General features: G+C 40.7%; 3 protein-coding genes across 3 annotated transcripts; 1 reads left to right on the top strand and 2 right to left on the bottom strand.

Annotated features, from left to right (window-relative positions):
- Nucleotides 1–2,364: 2,364 nt before the first annotated feature.
- Nucleotides 2,365–8,254, top strand: mrps22 (mitochondrial ribosomal protein S22). Its single transcript, XM_026192282.1, has 8 exons — nt 2,365–2,525; nt 2,880–3,037; nt 3,142–3,306; nt 4,706–4,849; nt 6,669–6,752; nt 6,979–7,124; nt 7,244–7,352; nt 7,875–8,254. Exons 1-8 carry the CDS (start codon nt 2,399–2,401, stop codon nt 7,965–7,967), a joined length of 1,026 nt encoding a protein of 341 aa, XP_026048067.1. The 5' UTR covers nt 2,365–2,398; the 3' UTR covers nt 7,968–8,254.
- Nucleotides 8,255–8,329: 75 nt separating this feature from the next.
- LOC113036151 (COPI coat complex subunit beta 2) lies at nt 8,330–20,325 on the bottom strand. The gene is made up of 23 exons (XM_026192281.1): nt 19,974–20,325; nt 19,606–19,697; nt 18,999–19,136; nt 18,745–18,831; nt 18,426–18,552; nt 17,986–18,134; nt 17,535–17,681; nt 15,984–16,083; nt 15,758–15,900; nt 15,383–15,582; nt 15,007–15,117; nt 13,764–13,852; nt 13,555–13,661; nt 13,306–13,449; nt 13,046–13,176; nt 12,653–12,860; nt 12,218–12,328; nt 11,627–11,841; nt 11,421–11,513; nt 10,995–11,175; nt 10,766–10,837; nt 9,294–10,265; nt 8,330–9,213 (listed from the first exon to the last, which is right to left on the bottom strand). Exons 2-23 carry the CDS (start codon nt 19,606–19,608, stop codon nt 9,130–9,132), a joined length of 3,612 nt encoding a protein of 1,203 aa, XP_026048066.1. The 5' UTR covers nt 19,609–19,697; nt 19,974–20,325; the 3' UTR covers nt 8,330–9,129.
- A 61-nt stretch (nt 20,326–20,386) lies between these two features.
- Nucleotides 20,387–22,736, bottom strand: LOC113036153 (retinol-binding protein 2). The gene is made up of 4 exons (XM_026192283.1): nt 22,586–22,736; nt 21,330–21,508; nt 21,123–21,224; nt 20,387–20,864 (listed from the first exon to the last, which is right to left on the bottom strand). The coding sequence occupies exons 1-4, from the start codon at nt 22,656–22,658 to the stop codon at nt 20,811–20,813; spliced, it is 408 nt and encodes a 135-aa protein (XP_026048068.1). The 5' UTR covers nt 22,659–22,736; the 3' UTR covers nt 20,387–20,810.
- Nucleotides 22,737–25,563: the final 2,827 nt, after the last annotated feature.

A 25,563-nucleotide genomic window follows, 5' to 3' on the forward strand; every position in this document is an offset into this window, starting at 1 on the left:
TGTGGTGGCGGTGGTGATGGTGGTGGTGTTCGGGTGGAGGGTAAAGCGGCTGCATTTTGGGTTTGCGGACTGTGGTAGCATGTGGGGGGCTTGTGGCTACTGTCGTTTGTGCACACGAGTGTTGAAGGACAAACAGAGAAAGAGAGAAACTGAGAGAAGTGCCGTCATATAAAATCTAGAAAAGACTTATTTCTAAAGTTTCTGGTCTGCAAATAGTGAAGGTCAGCTGCATGACAGCCTTCTTTTCAATGCCTGTCTTTGTGCATATGTATCGCCTGTGTAGACAAAGTCTAATTTATCCTTTTCCTCTGTGCCACAGAGTCACAGTGATGGTTAAATACTGGACTGGATCTCACGTTCCCTGTTGAATTATCACTATCGAATGCTATTACTCTGGTATTAATGCCTTTAATATAGAGCACCAAATGTGGAATAATAGTGCTCCCTCATACTCTAGTGACATTTTCTAAAAATAAAGTGTTGCTTTATTATTGAATCAGGCTTTTTTTTTCTTTTTTAAAAGAGATACTTTTAGGTTTTTTTTTTTAAAGTTTTGTTTTGTTTTTTTTATTTGTTTTTAAAGCTTGGAAACAATTGAGTGTCAGTCTGAGAACTATATTACAGTATAAAAAACCCTGCCAGAATTACCCTTTAATCCTATTTTACCATGCATCACAAAACATATATAAAAACATTAAAATAAAGCTTGTGGTAGGCCTGCTGAACTAGTTCAAATCAGTACTAGACGTTAATTGCACCTCCCAAGATAATTCAGAGGTGTTATTTCTTTTTTTTTTTTTCTTTTTTTTATTTGTTAGTTTTTACTATCTTTTATACATTTAATAATAGTGGAGAAGGATATGTTTGTAATATTAATATTACTCTAGACAAATTAGGCATCATAGATGATGAAATTACCTTAATCATTCTAAAGTAGAGCCACCATGGAATTACAAACTATTTCAAACATAAAAGTGACTCACTTAAAAATAAAATAATAACAATATCTTGGAAACTTATATTGAAAAAGATCTTGGATTGAATTTCCAAGCCAAGCACTTCCGCTAATGATTACTCATTATCACTTCTTTTTAAAAAATATTTTCTTTTCATTTTTCCGGTTGGCCAATAGACACTGCTTATTTTTAAGTCAAGGCTGGAGTGTCTATACAGCGTTGATAACATGTGGTTTGATTTTTTGTGTGTCAGCAACTGACTCACTTGCCCTTAATTGCCCTCTCATACTCGAGAGGGCAAGTGACTAAAATGCTCCACCGTTCAAGGGCATTTTCAACCGCATTAAGCAAAACTTTCATCCTTTTTACTCGCAACACTTTTCCACATTTTCCCACACTGTCTCAGTTAATCTGAAGTAAGAAAAAAGTGTAAAACACCACTGTACAGTTTTTGCTCGTTCTTAATATTGTAAATATTTGAAAGCATGCATTTTCTTGAAGCTATAAAGTCATCGACAACTTTTTTTGTTTAAACATATTACACTATTTTTTTCACCGTTAAAGTCTGTTAAAATAACAGAATTTCTTAAATCTTTTCATATTCTTTAAAAAAATGTTTCAAAAAGTGGGAAAGAGAAAAAAAACACAGTCTTGACCGTCTAGCGTTTTATAGCTACACTTAATTCTTTTAGTCCCACACTGCACAAACTTGGTGTTAAATAGGACAAAGTTCAAAACACCCAATGGGTATTTTTTGAGACAGACCTATCTTTACATAGAAAAAAATGTAGCATATGTTTTTCGCTGTAAGAAGAGTGTGTAATTTATCATCCAGACAGATTATCCAGTTATCAGACAATTCAAGAACACGCTGTAATGGCAAGTTAGGAATGTGTGTGGGCTACCCAAAGTTAATCCGCACAAGAGGAACAAAAAACAAGAAAAAAAGGTCTTTGAAAATCTGATACAATGGTACGACATTTTTGAAAATGAATTATTTTCCAGTGACCACACTAAGGTCACAAGTGAACGCTTTCATAAGGGACTAATCGCATGTGGCAGCACAGTGCCACCTGGTGGATATTTTCACTGAGATTATCTTTTAATGGAATTAACTTTTTTAATATTCTACAATGAAGTTTTGTTGTAGACAAGTTCTAAATATCAATACATTACCAAAAAAATGAAGTACCCAAAAACAACAAATTAAAAAAGCTTCTCTTTTTTTTTAAACAGCCACAGTTTAACACTCGAAAGAAAAAATAGTTTTAAATTGCTTAATTATTATTAATTTAAACTGCGCAAGCTATGAGAAAGCAACAAACAAATACAGGTGATTTTATTTTATTTTTCGTAGCGTTGTGTAAACATACTACATATCCCATGATCACTTGGGGGCGAGGGTTGAAAGGTCCTGTCGCACAGATGAGGTAATAACAAAGATGGCGGCCCTCGGTACTGCACGGTGCTTGTTGCGGAGCTTCTCTGGGGTGAAAAATGTGCAAAGCAGCAAACAGATACTGATGAGGTCTGGCGCGAGGACTTTTTGTAGTGAAACACAAGATAAAGGTGCGTTTTATTGCTGGTAACATGACTGCAGCTCAGGCTTCTTCTTCGCTGTAACGCTGACCTTGTAGCTCGTTGGGCTCAGCAGTTGGGGTGCCGGTGACAAACGCTCACGGACGCTTTATTGTCGCTCTGCCTTTCGGCACCTATGTGCAGCATGTAAAGGCTTAGCTTCTTTTACAAGCCGCTGTATTTGGAGGTGTTGGCCGGTATAGTCGATGCTTGCTAATCCCAATGAATGATGCTATACAAGCTAAGTTCGTCTGGAAAGTAAACAATCTACAGTTAAACATAACTGTCACCAAGCCAGACTTTGTAAATTATTTAACTCATTAACTAGTATGTCTTTCTCTGCAGCTGCTACAGACCATGCAAAGCCCCAATTCACCGATTCAGCTGTACAGGACATCCTCACCAGGATTACAGGCCTGGACCTGCAGAAAGTGTACCGACCAATTAAGCAGGAGCTGAAGCCACCCACGTATAAACTCATGACGGATGAACAGCTGGAACAGGTGCCCTGTTGAAGTGTTACAGAGTCCACCCCTTTTGATCGCATACATTCTTACATATGTTGGTGTTGCTTTTGTTTCATCCAATCCTTTTTTTGTGATTCTAGGCAGTCGAGTTAGCCAAAGAGCGAGCTAAAAAGCTGCTGCAGATGCCCCCTGTGTTACAAGAGAGGAAGCCCATCAGCGATGTGCTCTGTGAGGATAAGATCCTGGATGGCATGGACACAGCTAAATACGCCTTTACAGACATCACCTATAATATTCCACACAGGGTACACACATCTTGCTTTGAGTGTGTGTGTGTGTGTGTGTGTGTGTGTGTGTGTGTGCTTAAGTGGGTATTAGTTGGCTTCCACAAGTCGATCAGCCGCAGTCCTGGCAGAGCAGGCAGTAGTTACCCTTCCACATATCCAACGTGCGACTCTCATATAGGATGCTCCGTTTTATTTGCTTTAAGATACATTTGCATCATATCTGCAAGTGACTTTGCAATCCACTTCCACCCCAGCTCATCTTTTCATGCTGCTTCTCATTTAGTCACCATCACTATTGCTTTTATTGGTACCTGCTCTGTGCCAGACTGCCATATATAAAATACAGGCTTTTTATTATAGGGGTCCTGACTGACGTGAGCTTCCATAATATATACATCTCTATGCCCCTAATTAGAGCAGGGTGATATGACCAAAAATATTTATCACAATATACATTTGAAAATGTGCAATAATGATATAATTGACACTAGACAAAATACTTTACAACTCCACAACTTTATTAGTGCAAATAAAAAAACATCAATGTATTTTCACTTAAACAAGCAGCTGTTTTTTATGTGCATTAAAGTTTAACAGTGCAAATTCCTCGCTGACAGTTTAACCAAAAGGCATTTCCAGTGGAAATTAGCTGACATATCCTCAGCATAATCATGTATAATATCCACAAAACTTAAAAAGAGGTTATACACACACAATACGGTAATATTATGTTGAAGCACAGTACGTATCACTCCGCGAGGCTCCTGCCTACGATAGCCATAATGCTCCGACAATCCATCCAACGGTGTGGGTTCGTAGCTTAGCAAAGTCGTACTAAAACATTTGACCGATGTTCGAGCGCCGTGTACCACATAAAATCGTTTCAAGGTCAGTAAACACAACCAGAATTCATACATAAGGCACACGGGATTATAAGGGGCACTGTCGACTTTCAGAAAAAGCAAAGGATTGATTTTAAGTGTGCCGTATTTTCCAAAAAACAAGGTAATAACGGCGGCCCGCTAGCATGCTCTACCAAAAATAGTGCTTTGTTGTGTATCTGACGGACGAAAGCTAAACCAGTTCCACATCACTGAAGTTGCAGCATTTTTACAAACAAATTCTGGTTCATTCGTTTCATTCAACAACCCGCTTTCGCCCTTCTTATTCTCCGTCACTGCCATGCTTTTTCCGCCATATGAAAACAAAGGCACTGCGCATGTGCGTTTCACCCATATTCTATCGCGATATTTCATTTTCTTATCGTTGCCCAACATTATACCGGTATTACCGTGAACGGTATGATATGGCCTAGCCCTACCCCTAATTGCCTAAAACTCACCAATTTGATTTAGCTTTGGATTCAAGAATGTTACTAAAATATACCATATATATATTCTGTACGTCTTTTCAACAGGAGAGATTCATAGTTGTACGGGAACCTAATGGAATCCTTAGGAAGGCCACTTGGGAAGAGAGAGACCGACTTATCCAGGTCTACTTCCCTAAAGAGGGACGCAAGCTCACTGCACCACTTCTGTTCAAAGAGGAGAACCTCAAGGTAGGACCTAAGAATTCTCCTACCTCTCTTTCTTTTTAAATGATATTCCATAAAACTCCTTCGATGCATCTTTTACAGAGCTCAGGTTTTATAAGCGGCAGCAGCCTTCTGTAGACAAAGGCTTCATTTTATGCCCATGAGTTGTTCCCTTTTATTTTTTATTGGTCGCAGTGAAAACATCATGTGCTGAAAGTGTTACACTAGAGTGTGGTGCTGGCCAACAGCAGATACTTGGCCTTGAACTGCTGTAGTTAATATGTTTAATAATGGTTGCCTTCTATTTATGTCTGCCTGTTCCAGCGTCGTTTTATTCTGCATGCTGGGCTCATCGTCACAGTTTGCTGAACACTATTAGCCATTATTGTGATTTGTTGGATCTGTGATTTATTTATTTATTTTATTTATTTATTTTCCCCCAGTATGTAGCTCATGTTTGCTCTGATATAAAATGTGTTGATGTAATCTACTTTACTTTTTAAAGTTGTTTTTTTATTTACACACAGTCAGCATAATCCTTGTTTACACTGATGTTCTATTAACAGGGCTAACAAGGGAAAACTCTTGTTTGGACCCCATTTTCCAAACTTCATGTATTTCAGAATATTGCTGCTTGTATAGCATTACTGTGGATACATTGTATCCATACATGGGCACCAAATTTTAGTTTATTATTTAAATTGCAGATACAAATTAACTTTTAAGTACCAGAATGGTAAAATCAGTTCCTTTTGTAGTCCACCAGAGGGTGCTGTGGGGTTTTCCTAGCCAGGTCAGCTATGATGATTGTCAGCATGCAGGAGGAACGTTCATTAAACAAATGGGCATCAGAGAAAGAAATGAGAAAAGCACCATCTGCATTAAGATGAAAAATATGTTTGTTTGTTTTTTACTTTTGTAACAAGCCCGGGTTAAAGGTGCAGTATGTAAGTGAAATACTCTGAGAATGTTACAAACGTGAGGAGTTGTCTCATGCACCGCTATCCTGAAATACCTCATGTTAAATCAGATCAGTCAAAAAACAACTAACACTTGACCTACTTATCACGATTCAATTCAGTAAAACTTTTTTGATCCCGAAAGTTGGCCTGGAATGAAATGAGAAACCTACCTCACAGTTAACGGTGAGCTAAGAGAATTGGGTACATGCTGAAGCCACTGGAATGAGATATGTGACACTGTCACAGTGTTTTATCACAGATGCAGCCCTGTCTAGGCTGTACAGAGGAGTGAACTGTAAGGCCGAGGAAAGTTAGTGTAGAACACAAAGGGTTACATTAAGTCGCAGGCAGTGGAGTCATATGTGATTAATATGGCTCATTTTGTCTCAGAGGAGCGGTGACTGCTGTCTCATATTCTAAATGCATGTAATGGTTCACACATTTGCATTCAGTTGTTTGACTAGAATGTGATACAAACAGTTTGACAGGTGGGTGCTGCATTTACGACAGGTTTTAATGACAATGTCGGTCCACCTGTGTGCCTAACAATAAAAGTCATTCAAGTGGAAGAGACTGAAAACCTTGTCAACATTTGTTTTAATTAATAAGATAAGGTTTATCACTGGAGGCCATAATTTGCAGATAAATCGCAGTATATGTTATTGCAGAACTCAGCATATCACAAAATGTTTAAAATCACAAAATATCACGAGTGAAGTGTTGTGATAATATCATGATCTACACATTATTCTGTCCATTTAAAAAACGGCTATTAACCATGACTGACAACTGATCATCACCTCATGTTGTTCATTGTCATTGTGTCTGGAGGGTTTTCCTCAGTACACTGTTACCCACTTAAACCTCTTTCTCTTCATTAGTTGGTGTTTTCCCAGGACCGCCATGAGGATGTGTTGGACTTGTGCCTCGTCCAGTTTGAACCAGACTCTTCAGAATACATCAAGGTAAAATACCAGTGACCTTGTGGTATTTTGACCTCATCGTTGGCTGCACTGAGATCTGTAAACTCTATCTAGAACTTGTTATGCTGTGAAATTTTCTGTCTTTTTATATGTTCTCTGCTTCATTTGATATGAAGTGAAAAAATGTGCATAATGAGTGTTGTGCTGATTAATTACAAATGAGCTAAATCATCAAGGTCTGTATTCATTTAATGTGTTTTGTGTCTAGGTACACACAGCCACATATGAGGACTTGGACAAGCATGGCAAATATGATCTGCTGCGGTCCACCAGACACTTCGGAGGCATGGCCTGGTACCTAGTCAGTGTTCGTAGGGTGGATGGGCTCATAGTGGACATGCTAAAAAGAGAGCTGTGAGTTTTTTTTAAGCATTTGCATTATTTTAGAATTGAGTTACATTGAGTATGTACTCATTGTACCTGCTGGCAAAAGCTCTGATCTGAGCCTTCAGTGTGTGTGTTGGTGTTTCCAGGCTCCAGGATGCTGTAAGCCTCGTGTCTCTGTTCCACATGGTCCACCCCCACAGTGAGTCAGCCCGGGAAGCTGCCAGCCAACAGGCCACAGGCACCGACCTGCTTAAGGTAGTTGAACTGTGACAAACAGTGTGCCGATTTGTATCTCTGTTTGGCACTTGAGTTCATTTGAAGTCTGTTTAACGTATTGCTATTTGATCTAGTTTATATAAATGGTATTCCTGGATGTTCAAGGCGAATCAGGAGTCAGTATAGCTGTTAAGAGGTCAAATCTAGGCTGTTTCCTGCATTAGACGTTTGGGTTTTTACTCTAAAGTGGGAATAGAGGGACCAGGTCCAGGATACATCAGGTCTTATTTGTTCTCACAGGCCTTCAGCCTTGAAGTAAGGGGGAGAGACACTGAGAATGACAACCATTTAATGTGAAAGGTTAGCGGCAGGAGGTGTGGGTGTGTGTCTGTCTTCTACATTCAAGGCCTCTCATTTAGTCACAGTTGATTTCGAAACCCAATCTTAGCTGTGTTTACTACGTCCAGTAATAATACTATTAATACTGTGATTGCACTTTGACTGCACTTTAGTGTAATTGATCTCTTTTCTTTTTCTATTTACTCACGTGTGCCCCTTCAGATCTATGCCCAGAGGGACTCCCAAAGGTCGGGCTACATTGAGCTGGCTCTGCAGGCCTATGAACAGACTGCTGTTGAGGGCTCTGCTTCATGATTGGTCCATACCTCAATAGAGAAATGCTATACAGAACGTCTGGAAATCCTGCCTCTCATGTATAAAATATGACAGTTTGTTGTTTTTGTGTTGGGCCAAGAGTAAAATATGCTTCTCCAAAGGAAACCTTTTCACATCACAACCAACAATTTGAAGAGTTGGCTGCAACGTCTTGTGAGATACTTTAAGATGTTTGTTTGTTATGCGGAGAAATTGTCAGTGTGGTTCTTTGAATCAAGCTTCATGTCTGCTTATATCATGTACATAAAATAAATACAGCCTTTGTACTTGAGTGTCATGTTATTGGAATTATATTAGAGACTGTGGAAGCTCCTTTAATTTACTCGCCAAGAAAACAGTCACAGTAGCATGCAGTTTTTATTTCAAACAAAGGAAGCAGAAAACCATGTTAAACACACTAACAACAGCAACATTTTGTATGTTTTTGATCATTTAATAAGCTTAGAAATAAAATTATGACTTTATCATTTAAGACAATGCATAAAGTGGAATGGCATGCGGAACATTTAACTCGCATTGAACCGGTGCAATGGTAATTTGGAGTCTGATAAAATGCTGTGATGCTTGTGGGAGAGGTATTGCGATTCTTTCCTATGAAGGCTATGTTTCTGTCAGCAAGTAAAGCGTGAAGCACTTAGATTTGAGACACAGCAAACCCCAAAGTATTTATTTAAAGATACAAACCATTTAAAATAAAATCATAAAGGCACGCTAGCAACAATGAAGAAATGCCTATTTGTCTGTCAGTACATTTTTGGCTTTAATACACTGCATATGCAGATAGTGTTAAAATACAGCCTGGTCTCATCAGAGTTGTGGCTGGAAACCAGCAAAACAGCTCTGTCCCACTGAAGCATAGACGGGCTTCCTAAGGGTTTTCACGGTGTCTGGCATCGTGCATCGAGAGCAGATACTTTGGGATTTGTGGGCTGCAAGGTAGGTGGGTTGGGCTTATTCCATTGTGTTCGATTAGTCTGGGATCTGGGCAGTTGGGAGGCTGTTTTTTGTCGTGTTTGGATAAGGGTTTAGGCCAGAACTAAGAACGCAAAATGCCTAATAATATTCACTTCAGTCTTAATTGTTTTGATTTATGAAACTCGCATCACTGAACAGAAAAAAATGGCTTGTGAAAGGCTAGTTTCTATTCACCCAGGAACTCTTCATCTAGGTTGACATCTGTGGTGTCAATATCCTCCAGGTCAAAGTTGTCCAGATCATCCAGAGCCTACAGGTGTAAGGCAAAACGATTCTGGATTTAACATTCATAGCAATATTAGTGTAACAAACTTATAAACCTTTGTTTACCTCATCATTTGCCTCGAGGTCCTCTGGCAGTACCTCAGGTCTTTCAGGACCTTCCTCTTCTGCTGCATGGCCTTCTGCATGAGCTACAGTGAGGGCTAAAACCTCTGGCTCAGCCTTGTGAATAACAGGAGGCTTTACTGGAAGTTCTCCAGTTTGTTTCTCTTGTTCTCGTTCTTGTGCTGGGACAGGCTTCAGTACTGGCGCTGCATCTTCAAGCAAGTCTAGCAGAGGATCCAGGGTCAGCTCCGGTAAAATCTGGACAGCTGCGTCCAGCGCTGGAACATCTGCGGTTTCAAAAGAGATGAGCTCCTCCACTGCTGTGTGTGAAGGTGCTGTTTCTGCAACAAGTTCGCACGTAACAGGAGTCTCTTCTGTTTCTGCTGCTCCACCCATTGAACCTGGAACTTCTGAGGCGATCCCATCTTTTTCCAGATCTTGATGAATGATCATTTCCCCAGGTGCTATAGGCTCGGACGTAACTTCATTATCGACCGTCAGACCAGCGCTAACCAGGACATCCTCAGCTGCTAATGCCTCATTTGGCGCTTCTTGTGTTGTTAGAGTGGTTTCTGTTTCAGAAGCACAAACAGCAGGTGGAGCTTCAGTTTCTGAAGATAATTCCTGAACGTCTTTCTTCATACATGACCTGACATCTTCCACAGGACTGAGCTGTACCATCTCAGCCTCCTCATCAGGCATCCTGGTGATTTCCTCTACAGAGACTAGAGTGTCTGCTTTAGTGCCCACCTCCACTGCTTTAGACTCGCCTGATTCTGACACTGCTTGTTCTTCTGTAGCAGCAGTAGGAAAAGGGTCTGCTCCTCTCAGGACAGATTCTACTTCACTTGCTGAAACGGGATCAGTCGACTCTTGTTTTACTGAAGTGTCCTCCTCCACTACTGCAACTTTTGAATATTTACTTTCTGTTACTGCTGGCACACTGGTGGCCTCACTAATGCTCTCTGCCCCTTGCTTTAAAGAAAACACAGAATGATCAAATTCAGAAAAGGAGTTGCAGTGTTTGCTCAACCGCTGGCTTTAATTATCTGTTTAAGTTATATCTTTTTTAAAATTTGGATACTACATTTAAGTTTTACAGAAGGAGCAACACTGTTCTCTTTCATGCACTATGTGCCAGACGTGGTGCATGAAAGAGAACAGTCAAGTGTGAAAGGAGCTGAATCAGTGGTAAATTTGAATGGGTTTTTTTCGCTTCTCACAGTGAACCATTACAAATCTTTACAAATCTTTTTCATTTTTGTTATCATCCATTAGCTTATATTGTTACCCTAAAAACACATATTAGGTTAGGATATTACACTGTAGTCAAGATACCATGGAAGGAAATTAAAAAAGACTGGTATGCTGCTGTGACATTTAGAGTAGCTTAGGCACTTATTGACACACAGGAGCAGCCTGTTTGACTGCACTGACTGAATGAGCATGTGTAGAGATGAAGACTGTGCTCTCACCTCTGAGTCAGTGATTTCTCCTTTAGGTCTAAAACCTGCTGATTCCTCCAGAAGACTGCGCTCTTCATTTGGCTAAAGAACCAAAGAAATGGGAAAAGTGGGATCTCAGACTCTTAACTTATGTTCAAAGTATGAACAGCTATAGTCCAACGAGCTTTGCAGAAAATGCAAAAAATCTTAGATGCTGATTTAACTTTGAAAATACAGTTCGACTGACTCTCGCACTGACCGTAATGAGAGGGTATTCTGAAGCAGGTCTGACCCCGACATGAGTCTCCTTCAGGTACTGCTCAGCCAGCAGGGCTTGCTGGAAGCCAGGGAACAGGTTGGTGTACTGGCTGGGGTCAGCCAGAGCATCTGCTGCCTTCTGGTTGACCTTGGAAAGACTCTCCTTCCAGAGTTTCACCACCCTGAAGGAAGAGAGGCACACACATCGCCACAGTGATGCATAATATATTATAGAAATTCTAATTAATAAGAAAGAACATTTTTCTAAAAACTCTGATTCAGACTAGTAATTATTTCAACAGCTGGGAGGAAAACAGGCACACCAAGTGATACATGCAGAGGTTCTTCAGGACACAAACAGATAGGCCCACAGGCAAAGAGTGTTACACTTGGACATATGTTAGGTATTCATTAGAAGCAGCATTACCTTGAGACATGGCTGGGCACATATGTTCTTGCCAGGAATGCAGCTTCTGGCAGTCGATCTGTTTTGATCAAAAGGTCCAGACATTTGTCCACTCTGAGCAAGTACAAAAAAAACAAAGATGGTGGTGACAGAAAAAAAGAATAAAGTTTAAACACATAAGTCAGTTTAAAAACCTCCTTTGTGCTCTTTACCCCTGACGCACTAACCTCCCCTGCAGGAAGTAGGTGAGGAAGGCCACGTTGGTCTTCCCATCTCTCTCTGCCCCCTCAGCCAGTTGGCCCACCATGTCAACGTTGCCTGAAGTGGTGGCCAGAAGCAATAATCCCCCATAATCCTGAGCTTGGTGGAGACACTCCTGAGCCAAGCTAAACTGGCACTTTGTAGTTGCAAGCTCTGCCAGCTGCTTCCATTTTTGTTCTGACTGACTCGGCCCCCGCGAGCAGAGGTGCCAAAGAGACAGGAGAGCGGATTATCTCAGGACGAAAGGCATGAACCTCGACAACAAAACACTGTAAAGCGGTTACTAAATAAGGGACACCGGGTCTGTGACTCACACTCTCAGGCTTGTATAGGGGAAATAACTGATTCTGCGCACATTATGCATCAAATTACACAGCTGTTGATTAAAAAACAAAACCAATAATCATTGATTTATTTATGTGAATATACACCACACAACTATTCCACTCTGTAGCTTTAGCTAACTTTAGCATTTAGCTCAGAGTAGCACAGTGTCTAAAGACATCCTTACATAGCCGCTAACATTTAGTAGCTATAGAAATTGTCCAGGCTCTCACCTCCACTTTCAGGGCCAGTTGATAGGCTGTCTTGAGCTCTCCCAGCTGCAGAGCAAGTTCAAACTTATGCTCTGGGTCATTGGACACAGCGAGGGCCTGCTGCCTAAAGCCCTACACAGCACAAAATAACAATGTCATTAGTCTATATTCTGTATATTATCCTTTCTCACTCGTTGTGATGGCCAGCAGTAGAGGCTAGATATATGAAGCAATATGAATAGGGGAAAAGTGACTGCGTGAGAAGCCAAAACCCTTGCATGATAAATATGTTTTATAAGAAACACACAGAAATTCTGCCCAGAGGTATCACACCATCTGGCTGCCTCATGTTCTGTAAATTATGCATTCGTCCAAGTCCTGAATTTTTACTCAGCCAAAGGAGCAAGAGAAGCACAAAGATGGATTTTCAAGGTAAAAGCTGGCATGCAAACATACCTGTTTCTCCAAGAAGCGGGCTACACGGGTCTGCTGCTTCTTGGGAATCGTGGGTAGAACCTTGTCAGCAGTGCTGAAGTCCTTCCTCATGACAGCTGTCTGATATTCTAGCACAGAAAGCAGCAGCGAATAGCTGATAACGTTCAGCTCCTTGTCTCCGAGGTAGAGACGGTCATCCTTCGGGATGTAGCCCAGCAGATACATCGTCCTACACCAAAGAAAGACTGTCTGTAGTTTTGAATTTACTGGATAGCAAGTGGAAATAAAACGTGAAATAAGACACTAAATGGATTCATAGCCATACAACAGATTTTGCAGCATTACAGGAACATTTATGAATATGCCAAGGAAAAAAAAACCAATGGATTTGCAGATACATATTTGTGAGTTTACCTGTCCATGTGAGCAATGGTGATTATCTCTCCTCCTACATAATAGCTGAGTCTGTTAACAGAGCTGGTGTAGATGAAGCAGTCTCCCACCCAAACCCCTGTCTTTACCACCTCTTGGACCTCCCCCAGCACCTGACCAGCAGGAAAAAGAGGACAGACATAAAAGAGATTGAAAAATGATCTAAAAAGGTAACAGAATTCTTCTAAGACGTCAAATTTTTACTTAAATAGTCTAGACAATTAACCATGTGAGTCTCTGACCTCAAAGGCAGCCTCTATCCCATCTTCTGTCACCCCTTCTTTAGACTCCTGGGCTGTGGACACTCGCTCTGGTAGGTAGCGCAGCACGAAAAAAGACTCATCTGTAGCGATACAGACGAGCTCCCCAGAGTCAGACCACAAGACCTAAAGACACAATTAAAAAAAAAAAAACAACTCTTATTAGAAAGCCACAGTAGTAAATTTAGTATCGATTTAAGCTGATAAAGTGCTCATTGGATTATAGCTGACATGTTTAGGCTGGATCTCAATACGCCGGATCAATTCAGAGCTCTCCCAGTCGTAAAAGGCCAGGCCGCTGTTTGACCTCACTCCTAGTAGGAAGCCACCAAAGATGCCTGTAGGGATGCAGGATAGTAATACATAGGCACAGATACTCACACATATGCTCTCAAAAATATATTCAACAAATTCAAACAAAAACGTGACATGAAACTCACCTTCAGCTCCAAATTCGGGTTTGAATGTCTTCTTCTCTTTGAAGTTCTTAAATATTTTGACCACACTGTTGCTTTCTCTGACTGCATACCTATAACAATATTTATAATAATAATAATGATAATGTACCAGACCACAGGGGACTTACAGTAAGGCTAATCAGTCCTTTGACCATTTTCACGAGTACATATTTTGGGTTTATGTTGACAGTTCGATGAGCAAGTTTAAATCCTGTTTTTTAAAAAAATCACTCTCCATATAATCATTAGTTATTATTAATCTCTGGCTCTTCTTCACAGCATGTTTTTGTCCTCTCTCTCTCTCTTTATCCCCAAACAGTCTCAGCAGATGGCTGCCGCTCCCTGATTGTCCGGGTTTCTTCCTGTTAAAAGGGAGTATTTCCTTACGATTGTTGCCAAGTGCTTTACTCGCTGGGGGGTTGTCTGATAACTGGACTTTTTGCTGTATTGCTGTAGGGCCTTACAATAACAAAAGAGCCTTAAGGCTACTGCGATTTAGCAAATAAAACTAAATTGAACTGATTTGAAATTGGACGATGTGTAAAATGTAAAAAAAAAAAAAAAGAGAGCAAGAACACTTTGCAAATCATATGAATGCTATGTTCATTTGCAAAAAGTACAAGGCAACATATCAGGGTTTAAATCAAGGAAGTCTGATTTTATCTTAAGGTTAAATTCATTTGATGTTACTATTACCCCTGAGTTACATCACATTAAGAATATTCTGTGATTTTTTTTTTTTTTTTGGGGGGGGGGGGGGGGACTGATGATGTAGATTTTTGAAAGCCAAATATATTTCAATTCTTGATGTAAAATATAGATATTTAGCTGCTCAACAGAGCCTCCTTTTTCATATTTCTTATTTCAAAATGAGCCAAATGGTTTTAATGGGCGATAGTTCTATCTTGCAAACAGGCCCATTTACACACCTAGACTCTTTTACTATCAAGCAACACTTCTGTAAATAGATTAAGATTTGCACTGCTGAAACAAGCTAGGTCTTCCCTAAAAATGAACTCAGTCCTCAGACCTTTTTTGGAAATTGGGCTGTACCACTCACCCTATAAAACTGCAACTTTTTACAGTGTTTACTGTTTCCAGTATTTACTCTGAGCTAATCAGCCTCTGCATATTTAGCATACGTGTGATATTGGTTTTCTTATCTAAGTCAGCACAAAGTACATTTTCTAAAATGCTGAGCCTTAATGTAAAGGTAAAGACTTACTGTGAAGAGTCATGTGCCCAGATAAACTCCAGAGCAGAGCCGAAGCTCTTGTTCCTCAAAGCCATGGCAGTATAGATGATATACTCCCCATCCCCACACACCACTACAAATCTGTCAGTGTGCAAATATACAAATTACACACATGATTATCAAATTATACTTTAAGATTTTTACCCCAAAGACACCGTGAGCACGCAGGCTGCCACTATCTTACCTGCACTGAAACAATCATAGGCATTACACAATCACACTGCAGTTAGACATAAATCCAGTTCAAGTCTAATTTACACTTTAATAACGGTCATATTTTGGTTAGAGGAAAAAGAAAGATTAGTCAAAACCTCATGCTGTTTCCACCCAAAGCCTGGCGCTTTACCTCCCATTAGGGCTGTGTCTGATTGTCTGGGGGTAAATCTCACAGCTTCCCAGGTCTTTCACACTCAGAGGGAGCCTCTCTCCATCCCTTATCTCAGTCTCTGTCAGTGCCTTTAGGTTGGCCTGCTGCACTTCAGAGTGACGAGCCCAGATGACCTTCCCGCTAGAGTCCATGGACATGACGGGCTCCACTCGACCAATCTGAAACAAAGAGGGAGTGGATGAAGAAGGATTAAGAATAATAAAGGGAAACAAGAGAGAAAGGTATATGAAGAAATGGAGGACGGAGATGTTACATCATCAGCTGAATCTTAACCACGCCACTACTTAAAAAGTCTATTCAGAAAATCTGTGAGAAAACTACAAATATAACTACCTTGATGATGATGCTGCCTTCATCAAAGCCTATAGCCACACTGTTGGAGCCGGGCTGGCCACATATGCACCACACCCGCTCCATGCCATAGTTGAGTGTGTTTTCCAGCCGGTAGGTGTTGGAGTGCCACACACGAACAGTGCCTATGGAAAGGACAAAAGGTCAAACTTTAAGCAAGATGCCGTGCCCATTTGGGAGCAGAAACATGTACCAATGTTTGACCCACCATCTTCAGCGCCTGTGAGAATGATTGGCAGCTGCGGATGGAAGCTGACGCAGGTCACATTCTGAGCGTGACCTTCCAGAGTCTGAACACACGTTTTGTTCTAGGGAGATAAAGCACACACTGTTTCTTGTTCTTTTCACATGTGGTAAGTTTTTTATATGAATGCACATGAACGTGTGTGAATTGACTATATCAACGCTGAAGGACAACGACTTTGCATATAATGGCTATATAACACCTTCTTACGTTTACTTCTACTACAGATGCACCTCTTACTGTTGCAAAATTAAATGGGAACAGCAGAAATAGAAATGGTTACATAGATATGGTTTTGCTTTCCATTCATAATAACCATATGAGTTATTTAACTGTCCTGATTTAGCTGTATTTAGAATAAAAGGTGTTTATCTTTAAGCCTTTTTCTTATTTTGCTTTTTAGCATGTACAGTGTACATACATAAATTGTACCAGATATAGAAAAAAATCTAATACAAAGGCCCCTAATGTCCAAAGTAATAATGATAGCACTTAATTGTGTCTAGTTTTTAGCTAATGAGAATCACTATCAACAGTCCCAAAGAAAACAAACACTTCATCAGGGCAAGGAAATTTCAGCTATGGGTACCAATGTTGGCTACAGTTTAAGGCAGACCTGAGAGTCTTTCAGTTACGTCTTCAGACTATATTTGCAATCTGTGCTTCACACTCTGATGCACACACACACCTCAGCCGCCTTAACTGAAAGCAGCTTTGCCCAAATGTTGTAGATGGAAACCAAAGATGAAAGACTCCTTGAGTTGAAGCTGTCATTAACCTTGAGTCAGCACTACATGTTTTTCATATTTTTACACACTCTGGTAGATTGTGGATACTTTTATACAGTGCAGCAACATCACCGCTGGCTCAGAGAGCTAACTTCAAATATGAAACTATCAAAAGACTTGATAGTGCTTGATTATCTATTTTGGAGTGGCGATGAGAGTTTGGCCTTTTGTCCATCATTTTCCATGTTTGCTTTTATAGACGAAAGAGGAGTTACACTGATGCAGGAAAGATAACAGTGTTACCATTTGAGTGACCGTGTTTTTTATAGTGTTGATAATCAGACCATCCAAAAATCTCTGCATTACATTTTTTTGTTGAGTGAAATTCTAATATTTTATTTATATATTAGCCCTAATTAGCAGGTAGCTGTGTCTGTGTCATGCACTATGTACAGTGTTTGGATACTCCTTGCTAACCAAGCTAGTTACTGTTAGCGGATGAGTTAGACATGAAACTTTTCATCCACAAATCAAATCAAATCAAATCAAATACAAATGATCAAACTGAAGGCTTGAAAATAACAGTGGGTAATATGTCCATCTTTTATATACAGGTTATGGTGGAAATATTTTCTTAATACTGTAGTGTGTTGTTATTGTATTTATTGTTTTTGTGTACCTCTTTGCATGTTTTGTATAATAGATGTCACATAATTATGGCAATAAACTGTTTTGATCCTAGGGTGCAGAAAGGAAGAAAAAAGCAGTCTAGTGTGTTTGTGATAACCTGATAATCCCAGATCTTGACCAGGCGATCATCAGCCCCTGATATGAGGTACGGCTTGTCTCCGCCACTGTTGTAATCAATACAATTCACTCCCTTCTCATGGCCCTCCAGAGTAAAGTTGGGAGTCTTGGAGCCCAGCTGCCACACCTACAGTACAACAATTGAGTTGTTTATCACTGAGCAACTGAATAATGTCAGCAAATTACTGCTCCTGTCTCACTTAAATTGTATTGTTAGCAGTAGTGTTTCTCAAAATGAAGACCACCAATCCCCCTTTTCTTCCTCCTGTAGAGAAACTACACCTGTGTGTTCCTCCTTTTTGTCTCCTTTAACTTCATTTAAACTGAAAAACACTTTCATTTCTTCATGGCTTACAGCGGTCTTCCTTGCCTGTTCTCACAATTACTTTCCTGTATTCGCTAGGTGTGCTTGTGTGTGCGTATGTGTATACCTTAATAGTCCTGTCCAGAGAGGCACTGGCAAACTGGTTGGTATCTCTGGGGTTGATGACAATCTGCATGACATAGTGAGTGTGTCCCTCAAACACCTGACTGCACAACCACTTTCTGTCCCAGTCCCACAGCTTGATCAACATGTCATCTAAAAACACGGAAACACGAGAAACGTAATTTCAATTCAATTTTATTTACACACCGTAGCACCACATCACAAAAAAAAAGCCAGACACGGAAAGGCCATCCAACTGCTGTGATCGGTTGGGGTGAGGGAAAAGGCAAGGAGAGAAGAGCGTAGAGAGGCAGTAAACAAGAAGCAGGAAAAAACATGATGATGATGATTACAGCTTGCAAAGTTTAAAAAGTTACATGCATGAGGTCATTTTATATGAGAGCATTTGTGTTTATGTGAGTATGTGCGGTGGCAGTTTCCTACCACTGCTGGTGAGGATGTATGGCTGTGTGGGGTGGACAACGATGCATCGGATGTAGTCAGAGTGAGCCTCAAACAAGTGAACTCTCTCCAGCGTGTTGTAGTTAAACACTCGGACCTGCATGTCATCCTGCAGACAGTCAAAGAGATTTGAATTTCTCTGCCAATTAGAAATGGGTCATCTACCAAAGCCAACATTACACACAACAGACTCATTCTTTTTAACCTTAAAACTGTCACATTTGTATTGGTATTTGCACAAAAAACATACAGTAAAAATAAAAGATTTGAATCAGCAGTGCACATGAATTCAAATACTTACGGCTCCAGTGATGACCCAGTGTTTCCTGGCTATGAACTTGGCCACTCTTACAGGCAGATCACACAGCTCGAATGTTTTCACTATCGTCTACACACAGAAAAAAGCCCCATGCTGTCAGACTACATCACCATTAAAGACATCAAAAGCACAGATGAAGGAAGATGAAAAGATTGGTTATTTCATGTAACCACTTAACGAGCGATTAGGGGGGAGATCAAACGGCTTTGTACAAATGTGCAGAGATGGATGGTGACCTGTGTTTCATGGTTCCAGACCACCACGGTGCCGCTGTAGAGGCTGACCACCATCCACGGCTCAGTGGGATGCAGGTCCGCACTCTTCACCCGGTCTGACCGAGCTGTCAGCTTCCGCTTGATGTCCAGTCTCAGAGGCTGTGGAATAAGAGTGAAAAGACAAAGAGATAATAACGCTGCAAAAATATGTTAAAGTAAGCTTTAATCATCCAATTTTGTCAGTAATCAGCATGTCTCAGCTGCGGTTTGATTTCAGTTTTTGGCTACCTTGAGGGTGGGGTTGTGTCTGTTGATACTTCCCATACCAGATTTTATATGCATGCCTGCTCCATAACAACAAGTCCTTTCAAGTCTTTGCATAACTCTGCTTATTTAGTATTACGAATGCATGTTCAAAATATCCAACAACCAAAGGACAAAAGTGTTTTTTTCAGCCTTTTCATTGTCTCATTTTGAGAGTTTAAGACATACAAAGTTATTCCAAGTTATTATGTCACAATTATTATGTCGCTGACAAACACCCTTAAAAAAACTGCAAACGAAATAACTATAATTTTTTTCTTAAAGAATAGTCACATTAACAGTTTAGTGTTTCAGTTGTACCTACCATGGCTGCACATCGGTGAGTCTCTGCGGTGCTGTCCACTGTAAATACGGGCCTCACTGCTGCCTGCCTGTGGAGCTCAGCGGAGGAAGTTTCTGTAAGAAAGTTCGAGGAGCTTCAAAAACTACCTCCGGTACAGATTTTCCAAAATAAGCCTGAACGCCCAAATTTCAACAGCGTTATAAAGCCGAATATAGAACCACAAGGCTCAGTATAAACACCCGTCTTGTAGATTTTGCTAGCTTTAAAGGCGTTTGTGCAAATAAGTGACTAGTATTTCTTCAATAACAAGATGCTAGCTCTGCATGTTCACACTTAGGAAAGCTAAGCTAGCAGTTGTTCTGCACATATAAATATGGTTAAGAAAATACCATTTTATAACAGGTTTTCTCGTTGTCAGAGCTACACAATAGCTGTGAATAATTTTTTTTAACTATTAGGTATAGTAATTAATGCAACACTAAATATATAAAGGTTGATATTTCAACAAGTTACAGTGGGCTATACGGGATAGACTGTATCCCGTTTTACAGTATGTATGCAGGTTTATATATGTGCTGCTTCCTGTTTTTTGGGGGTGAGCACCATTTCAAACACATTTCTCAGCAACAGCATAAATCTTTTCTTGTGAAGACAGAAATTTCCGGCCTGTATATCTCAGCCGCTGTGTGATTTACACAGCTTCCTCCAACGTGGATTCTTGCGCATTTCCTGTAGAGGCAACACACGGCATCACTTGTACACTTTTACCTCCGCATTTGGTTCTCAATAATTTCCAAGCAAATTATTATTTTGGTCTTTTATTTACGTTTGTCTGACAGAAGAACAGATGAACGTTATTTTCTGACGCATTCCTTTATTCATTCTGGCGTGTATAATTAGTATTTCTCTGTTTATAGTTTAGACATCAGACATTATTACATACATTACTTACATATCAGAGAAACCTTTAATTATAAAAGTTAATTTTAATGTATAAAACATACACTCTTTATGTGTTTAAAAGCCTGTACTTTTTAATCCAGTGCTGGATTTATGAGCAAGGTTGGACTTCACTTTTTGTATGCATTTAATAAACAAAATATATCATATCAAAATCACAGTAAATTAGAAAAGTTGTGTGACATCAGTTTATTGCAGCTCTCCATAATCACATTTTAAAAAAAGACACAGCAGACGGTTTTGTGCAGTTGAACTTCATTCCCATGTTATTTCGCCTTCTTAAATACTTGGTGGCAGATTTTGTCGAGAACGTGGATTTCCTAGAAGAGAGGGTACAGACCTTCAGACTTAAAGTCCAACATGGTGCAACACATGTCTGTCTAGATTACACAACAAGGCTGAGCCCGCATGTGTGTTGTTTTTTTTTTAGATAGTGATTCATTATCTTTGTTATGACATTTAACTGACTTAATGGATAAGATTCCAATAAGTAAGTTTAACTGCTTTTGAAAGATTCAAAACACAAGAACATCTAAATATATGGTGGAAATTTCCCAGCATGTCACATTTTTTCTTACCAGGTGTAGTAGGTCTCCCTCAATCCAGTGTCTCCAGCCACGATTTTCTTTCTCCCCCTTCTGAACACACACCAGCTTATCCCCATCCCAGGTAACTAGTGTCTGTTACACCACAATATAGGACAAAGACATAGCGCTTAATGCATCACTGGTTCAACACAAGGTGCACTTGTTAAAGGTTCTAGGAGTAAACAAATTCAGTCCTACCTTGACCTTTCGGCTGTCCAGTCCCTTTGTGTACTCCTCAAACTCCTCACCCACGGTGAAGTTGACTTCGTAGTTTCGGAAGGTGCTGAGGGTCTTCGTTTCAAACTTGTCTCCATTCTGGACTATCACTTTCGTCTGATGCAGGTGGACGGCGATCTTCCTGGTGGCAAAGTCAATGTCTGCAAGCATGCAGGGATGCAAAAAGTGAACGCAGTGTCAGCTGAGGCATCAACTCTTTGTGGGTCTGTGAAGAATATTCTGTCCTGTCTTTGTGTGTGCGTGCACACACCCAAAGCACACATCCAACAGAAATACACACAACACCACAGGCCACTTATTATGATTCCTCTCCTGCCGGTCCTTTTGACAGTTTTGTTTACCCTTTAAAAATGACCTTGCTCCCAGTCAGAAGAGGCCTAAATGAGTTTTCCATCCTGCTCAGTTTGGGCTCTGCCAAAGAGAACCACCCATCCTGACCGTTTAGATATTCATATCCCATTTGCCCTAAAGTGAAAATTCAATTTCTTCCCATCACTCTTACAGATGAGGTCCCTATATTTACCCATCTAAATGATATTTTTGACCCATTTCCATAAGGATGTCATTTTCCCATCCGCTGGATGGAAATGAGGCGGAGGCATTGAGGATTTCCTGGATTTCGTGTGAGCCGAGTGTACTGAGGGTTGTTTTATGAATTGCAGATAGAGTCGTGAATAATGAAAGTGTTTCTGGGCCTGATCAACGACACGCCAAAAAAAAAAAAAAGAAAAAGGAAGGAGAGCCTTTTTTCCCCCTCCTTTTTAAAAAATTGACGAGCTGGCCCGCTGCCTGATCCAGGGTCGGAATCTGTCTTCCATTTCTGCGGATCGTGGAGGATGAAAATGCAGAAAGGAGTGAATCAATATTTATTTGGCGTCGTAACAGATGGCAACCGCTCACAGAGTGGAGGTTAACTCGGCCTGACAGCAGCTCAATGATGAAATGAAGCAGTGCCATAGCACTCTTCTTTTTTTTCCCTTCCTCTTTCCACTGTCTTCATCTGTCTCTCACGCTGCTGCTCTCTCATCTTTTCTGTCACACACATGCTAGATTTCATGCCCAGACCTTCCTGTCTATTTGGCTGCTTTTAATTACAGCACTGTAACTGAGCTACAGTAAGCTACAGTGTGTGTTTTTGGGTTGGTTTTTTAAAGAAAGTTGTCAAGCCAAATTGTCTCGTTCTATGCCGTATCAGATGTTGCATGAGCGTGACTTACCGAGGGCTTTCATGACGTCCTCAAAGTTGTCATTGCTCACCATCTCCCAACGTCCATTGTAATCTGCAGGCATGTTTGACTGGTGTGCGTTTGAAGGCAGGAGTTTACTGTAACGTGTGTTTGTTAAGCAGAGAGAGAGAGGCAGTGCGACGCCCAGCCCTTTATATATACTGTGTTTGTTCCTGTGTGTGTGTGTGTGTGTGTGTGTGTGAAAGTGCTTGAGTGTGCATGTGTGTGTGTGTTCACACTTATACCACTATGTGAGGACTATGCTTGTGGGAACCAACATTTCCCACAAGCTTGAGGGTCAAAATGTGGTTTTAGTGTCAGGGTTACAGTTAGGTTATGGTTAGGTTTAGGCTGAGGTTTGGGGTTAGGCATTCATTTTTGATGGTTAGGGTTAGGATGAGCGGCTAAGGAAAGCATTATGTCAATTAGATGTCCTCACTAAGGCATAAAAGGGAAGCATGTGTGTGCGTCTGTGTGCATGTGTGTGTGGACCAAAGGACAGGGTCATTGTTTGTCCTTTCAGTGAGTGTGTGTGTGTGTGTATGTATGCAGAATAAGCTTAGGTTTGCATTTTTTGCATTGTAAACACACTCATGTGGGTTTGTGTGTAATGTTGTGATATAAAATCTCATATTACCTACAGCTGAGAGTAGACTTTGTGCATGCTTCGAGTTCCGAGTATCACACTGATGCACTGTAAAGAGTCTCCTGCACTTGTTCCAATCTCCATTTCCAACTTCCGCAATCACTCATTCTAATGTGCTGGAGTGGAGATGAGCTGTAGTGGAGCATGGAGATGTGTGCTGATTACCTTAGGGATAGGTTTGGGAGTTTTAGCAGTGGAGACATTCTTTTCTCTCTTTTTTTTTTAACTTCAAAGGAAGAAATTCTGTTGACTCAAACACAGACTTTTTTTTCTTTATTGGCAAATCGTTTGATAAGATAAGACACTCAGGCCTCAGTCAGCTGGAGTTACTTTATCAGCAATTGAGTGTGAGTGTGTGCTCACATTTTTACAACACAGTCTTTCTCTGTGTTAATGTCTGAGCTGCTTAGTTCGGGTTAATGAAAAGTTTCTGGTTGGTTTATGTGTGCGGGGGTTTCGGCATTGGATCACAGTTCCTTATTTGTGTTTAAGAATTCTGAAAGCTGCCATCTAATCCAGTCCTCTTCCATGTCTGTTCATTGAATCAGATACCCCAGCAGAGACTGTGTCCGACACTGAGTCAATATGACTCACTCTCTGGATCTCTTTCAGAAGCTGCAGTGATTTTCATAAAATATTGTGCTGTTGTCACATGGTTTCACAACGGCAGCGGTACCGCGCGCTCATGCTCGCATTTAATTCATCTACGGCTCAAAGATGATGTTGTATGTGGAGGGCCAAAGGTGATGTTGGAGCAGAAGCTCTGATAAACCTCATAATTTATCAGAGCTGATAATAACCTAACCACAGCAACACTTACATTTAACACAGAGAGAAGAACAGATCGCAATGTCCAACTGCACTCTTTGCTTCATCTCACTGCATTTCAGCTGTCTAGTGTAATCATTGACAGACTCTGCCTGCAGTCTGTTTAGTTTGTGTTCTCCTTACACTATGCATGATTCTATGCATAATACATATGCAGTAGAGAATTAGTAAGACTAAGTAATACTAGTAAGACTAATACACTGATTGCCGAAATAAGAATCAGAGAAGAATCCTTCTACACTGTCTCACCTACTGCTGAAATTTTTACATAATAAATATTTAAAAATGGGTCTGACCCCAGGCTCACCAAATCTGCTTTGAGGCAAATCTGGGTGTGTTTTGGGATTTTGTATCAACCATAAAATTAAAGCAAACAAAACTGGTTCTTTTACAGTGCTGCATATCTAACATTCACACTCTAATGAATGCATCAGGAGCAACTCTGGATTCGGTATCTTGCTCAAGGGTACACTCAAAAAAATGAAATTGGGTGGTTGTTACATGCATAAGATCCAAACTTGTAATTTGAACTAAATAATTCCATGTTTTTATGGTGAACGTAATTAAATCATGTAGCATCTGCATGAAATTCAGCAACTTAATTAAGTAAGAGTGGCTGGATCCAGGCAATTAACCGCTCTTACTAGATTGTATGATGTCATCTCAACAAGAACAAATTGCCAATTGTCCCACTGCCAAAGCGTACTAACATTAGCAGCCTCAACGACTACTGACCAGTTGCTCTAACACCTGTTATAATGAAGTGCTTCGAGAAACTGGTCCGACGTCACATCGTGTGCCATTGCTACAACGCTTCACACCACCATCTCTCACCTGGAAGTGCAGGGCCGTTACACCAGGCTGCTCTTTGTTGACTTTAGCTCTGCTTTCAATACGATACTCCGGACAGACTAATAGTTAAACTGCTGGAAATTGGACTTCCTTCTACCACCTGCCGCTGGATCAGAGACTTCCTCTCAAACCGTGTACAGAGAGTTAGAGTGGGGCCTCATCTTTCCTCGGCCCTCAGCCTTAACACCGGCTCTCCACAAGGCTGTGTACTGAGTCCCCTACTGTACACTCTGTACACACATGACTGTGTTAGTTCCCACCCAGACAAGGCAGTCATCAAGTTTGCAGATGATACCACCGTGGTGGGGATCATCTCTGGGGGAGATGAGACGGCGTACAGAGCTGAAGTTCAGAGGCTGTCAGATTGGTGTGTAGATAGCAACCTGGACCTCAATACCACCAAAACAAAAGAACTGGTAGTTGATTTCAGAAGGAGGAAGTCTGAGCTGCAGCCTGTCAGCATCAACGGGGAGTGTGTGGAAAGGGTCTCCAGTTTCAAGTTTCTGGGTGTGCACATAGACACAGACCTTCAATGGAGCTCTAACACCTCTGCAGTTTTAAAGAAGGCCCAACAGCGTCTCCACTTTCTGAGAATCCTCAGAAAAATGGAGCTGAAGAAGGAGCTGCTGACCGTCTTCTACCG

Source organism: Astatotilapia calliptera, chromosome 14 (genome assembly GCF_900246225.1).
Source record: "Astatotilapia calliptera chromosome 14, fAstCal1.2, whole genome shotgun sequence".
Lineage (NCBI taxonomy): Eukaryota > Metazoa > Chordata > Actinopteri > Cichliformes > Cichlidae > Astatotilapia > Astatotilapia calliptera.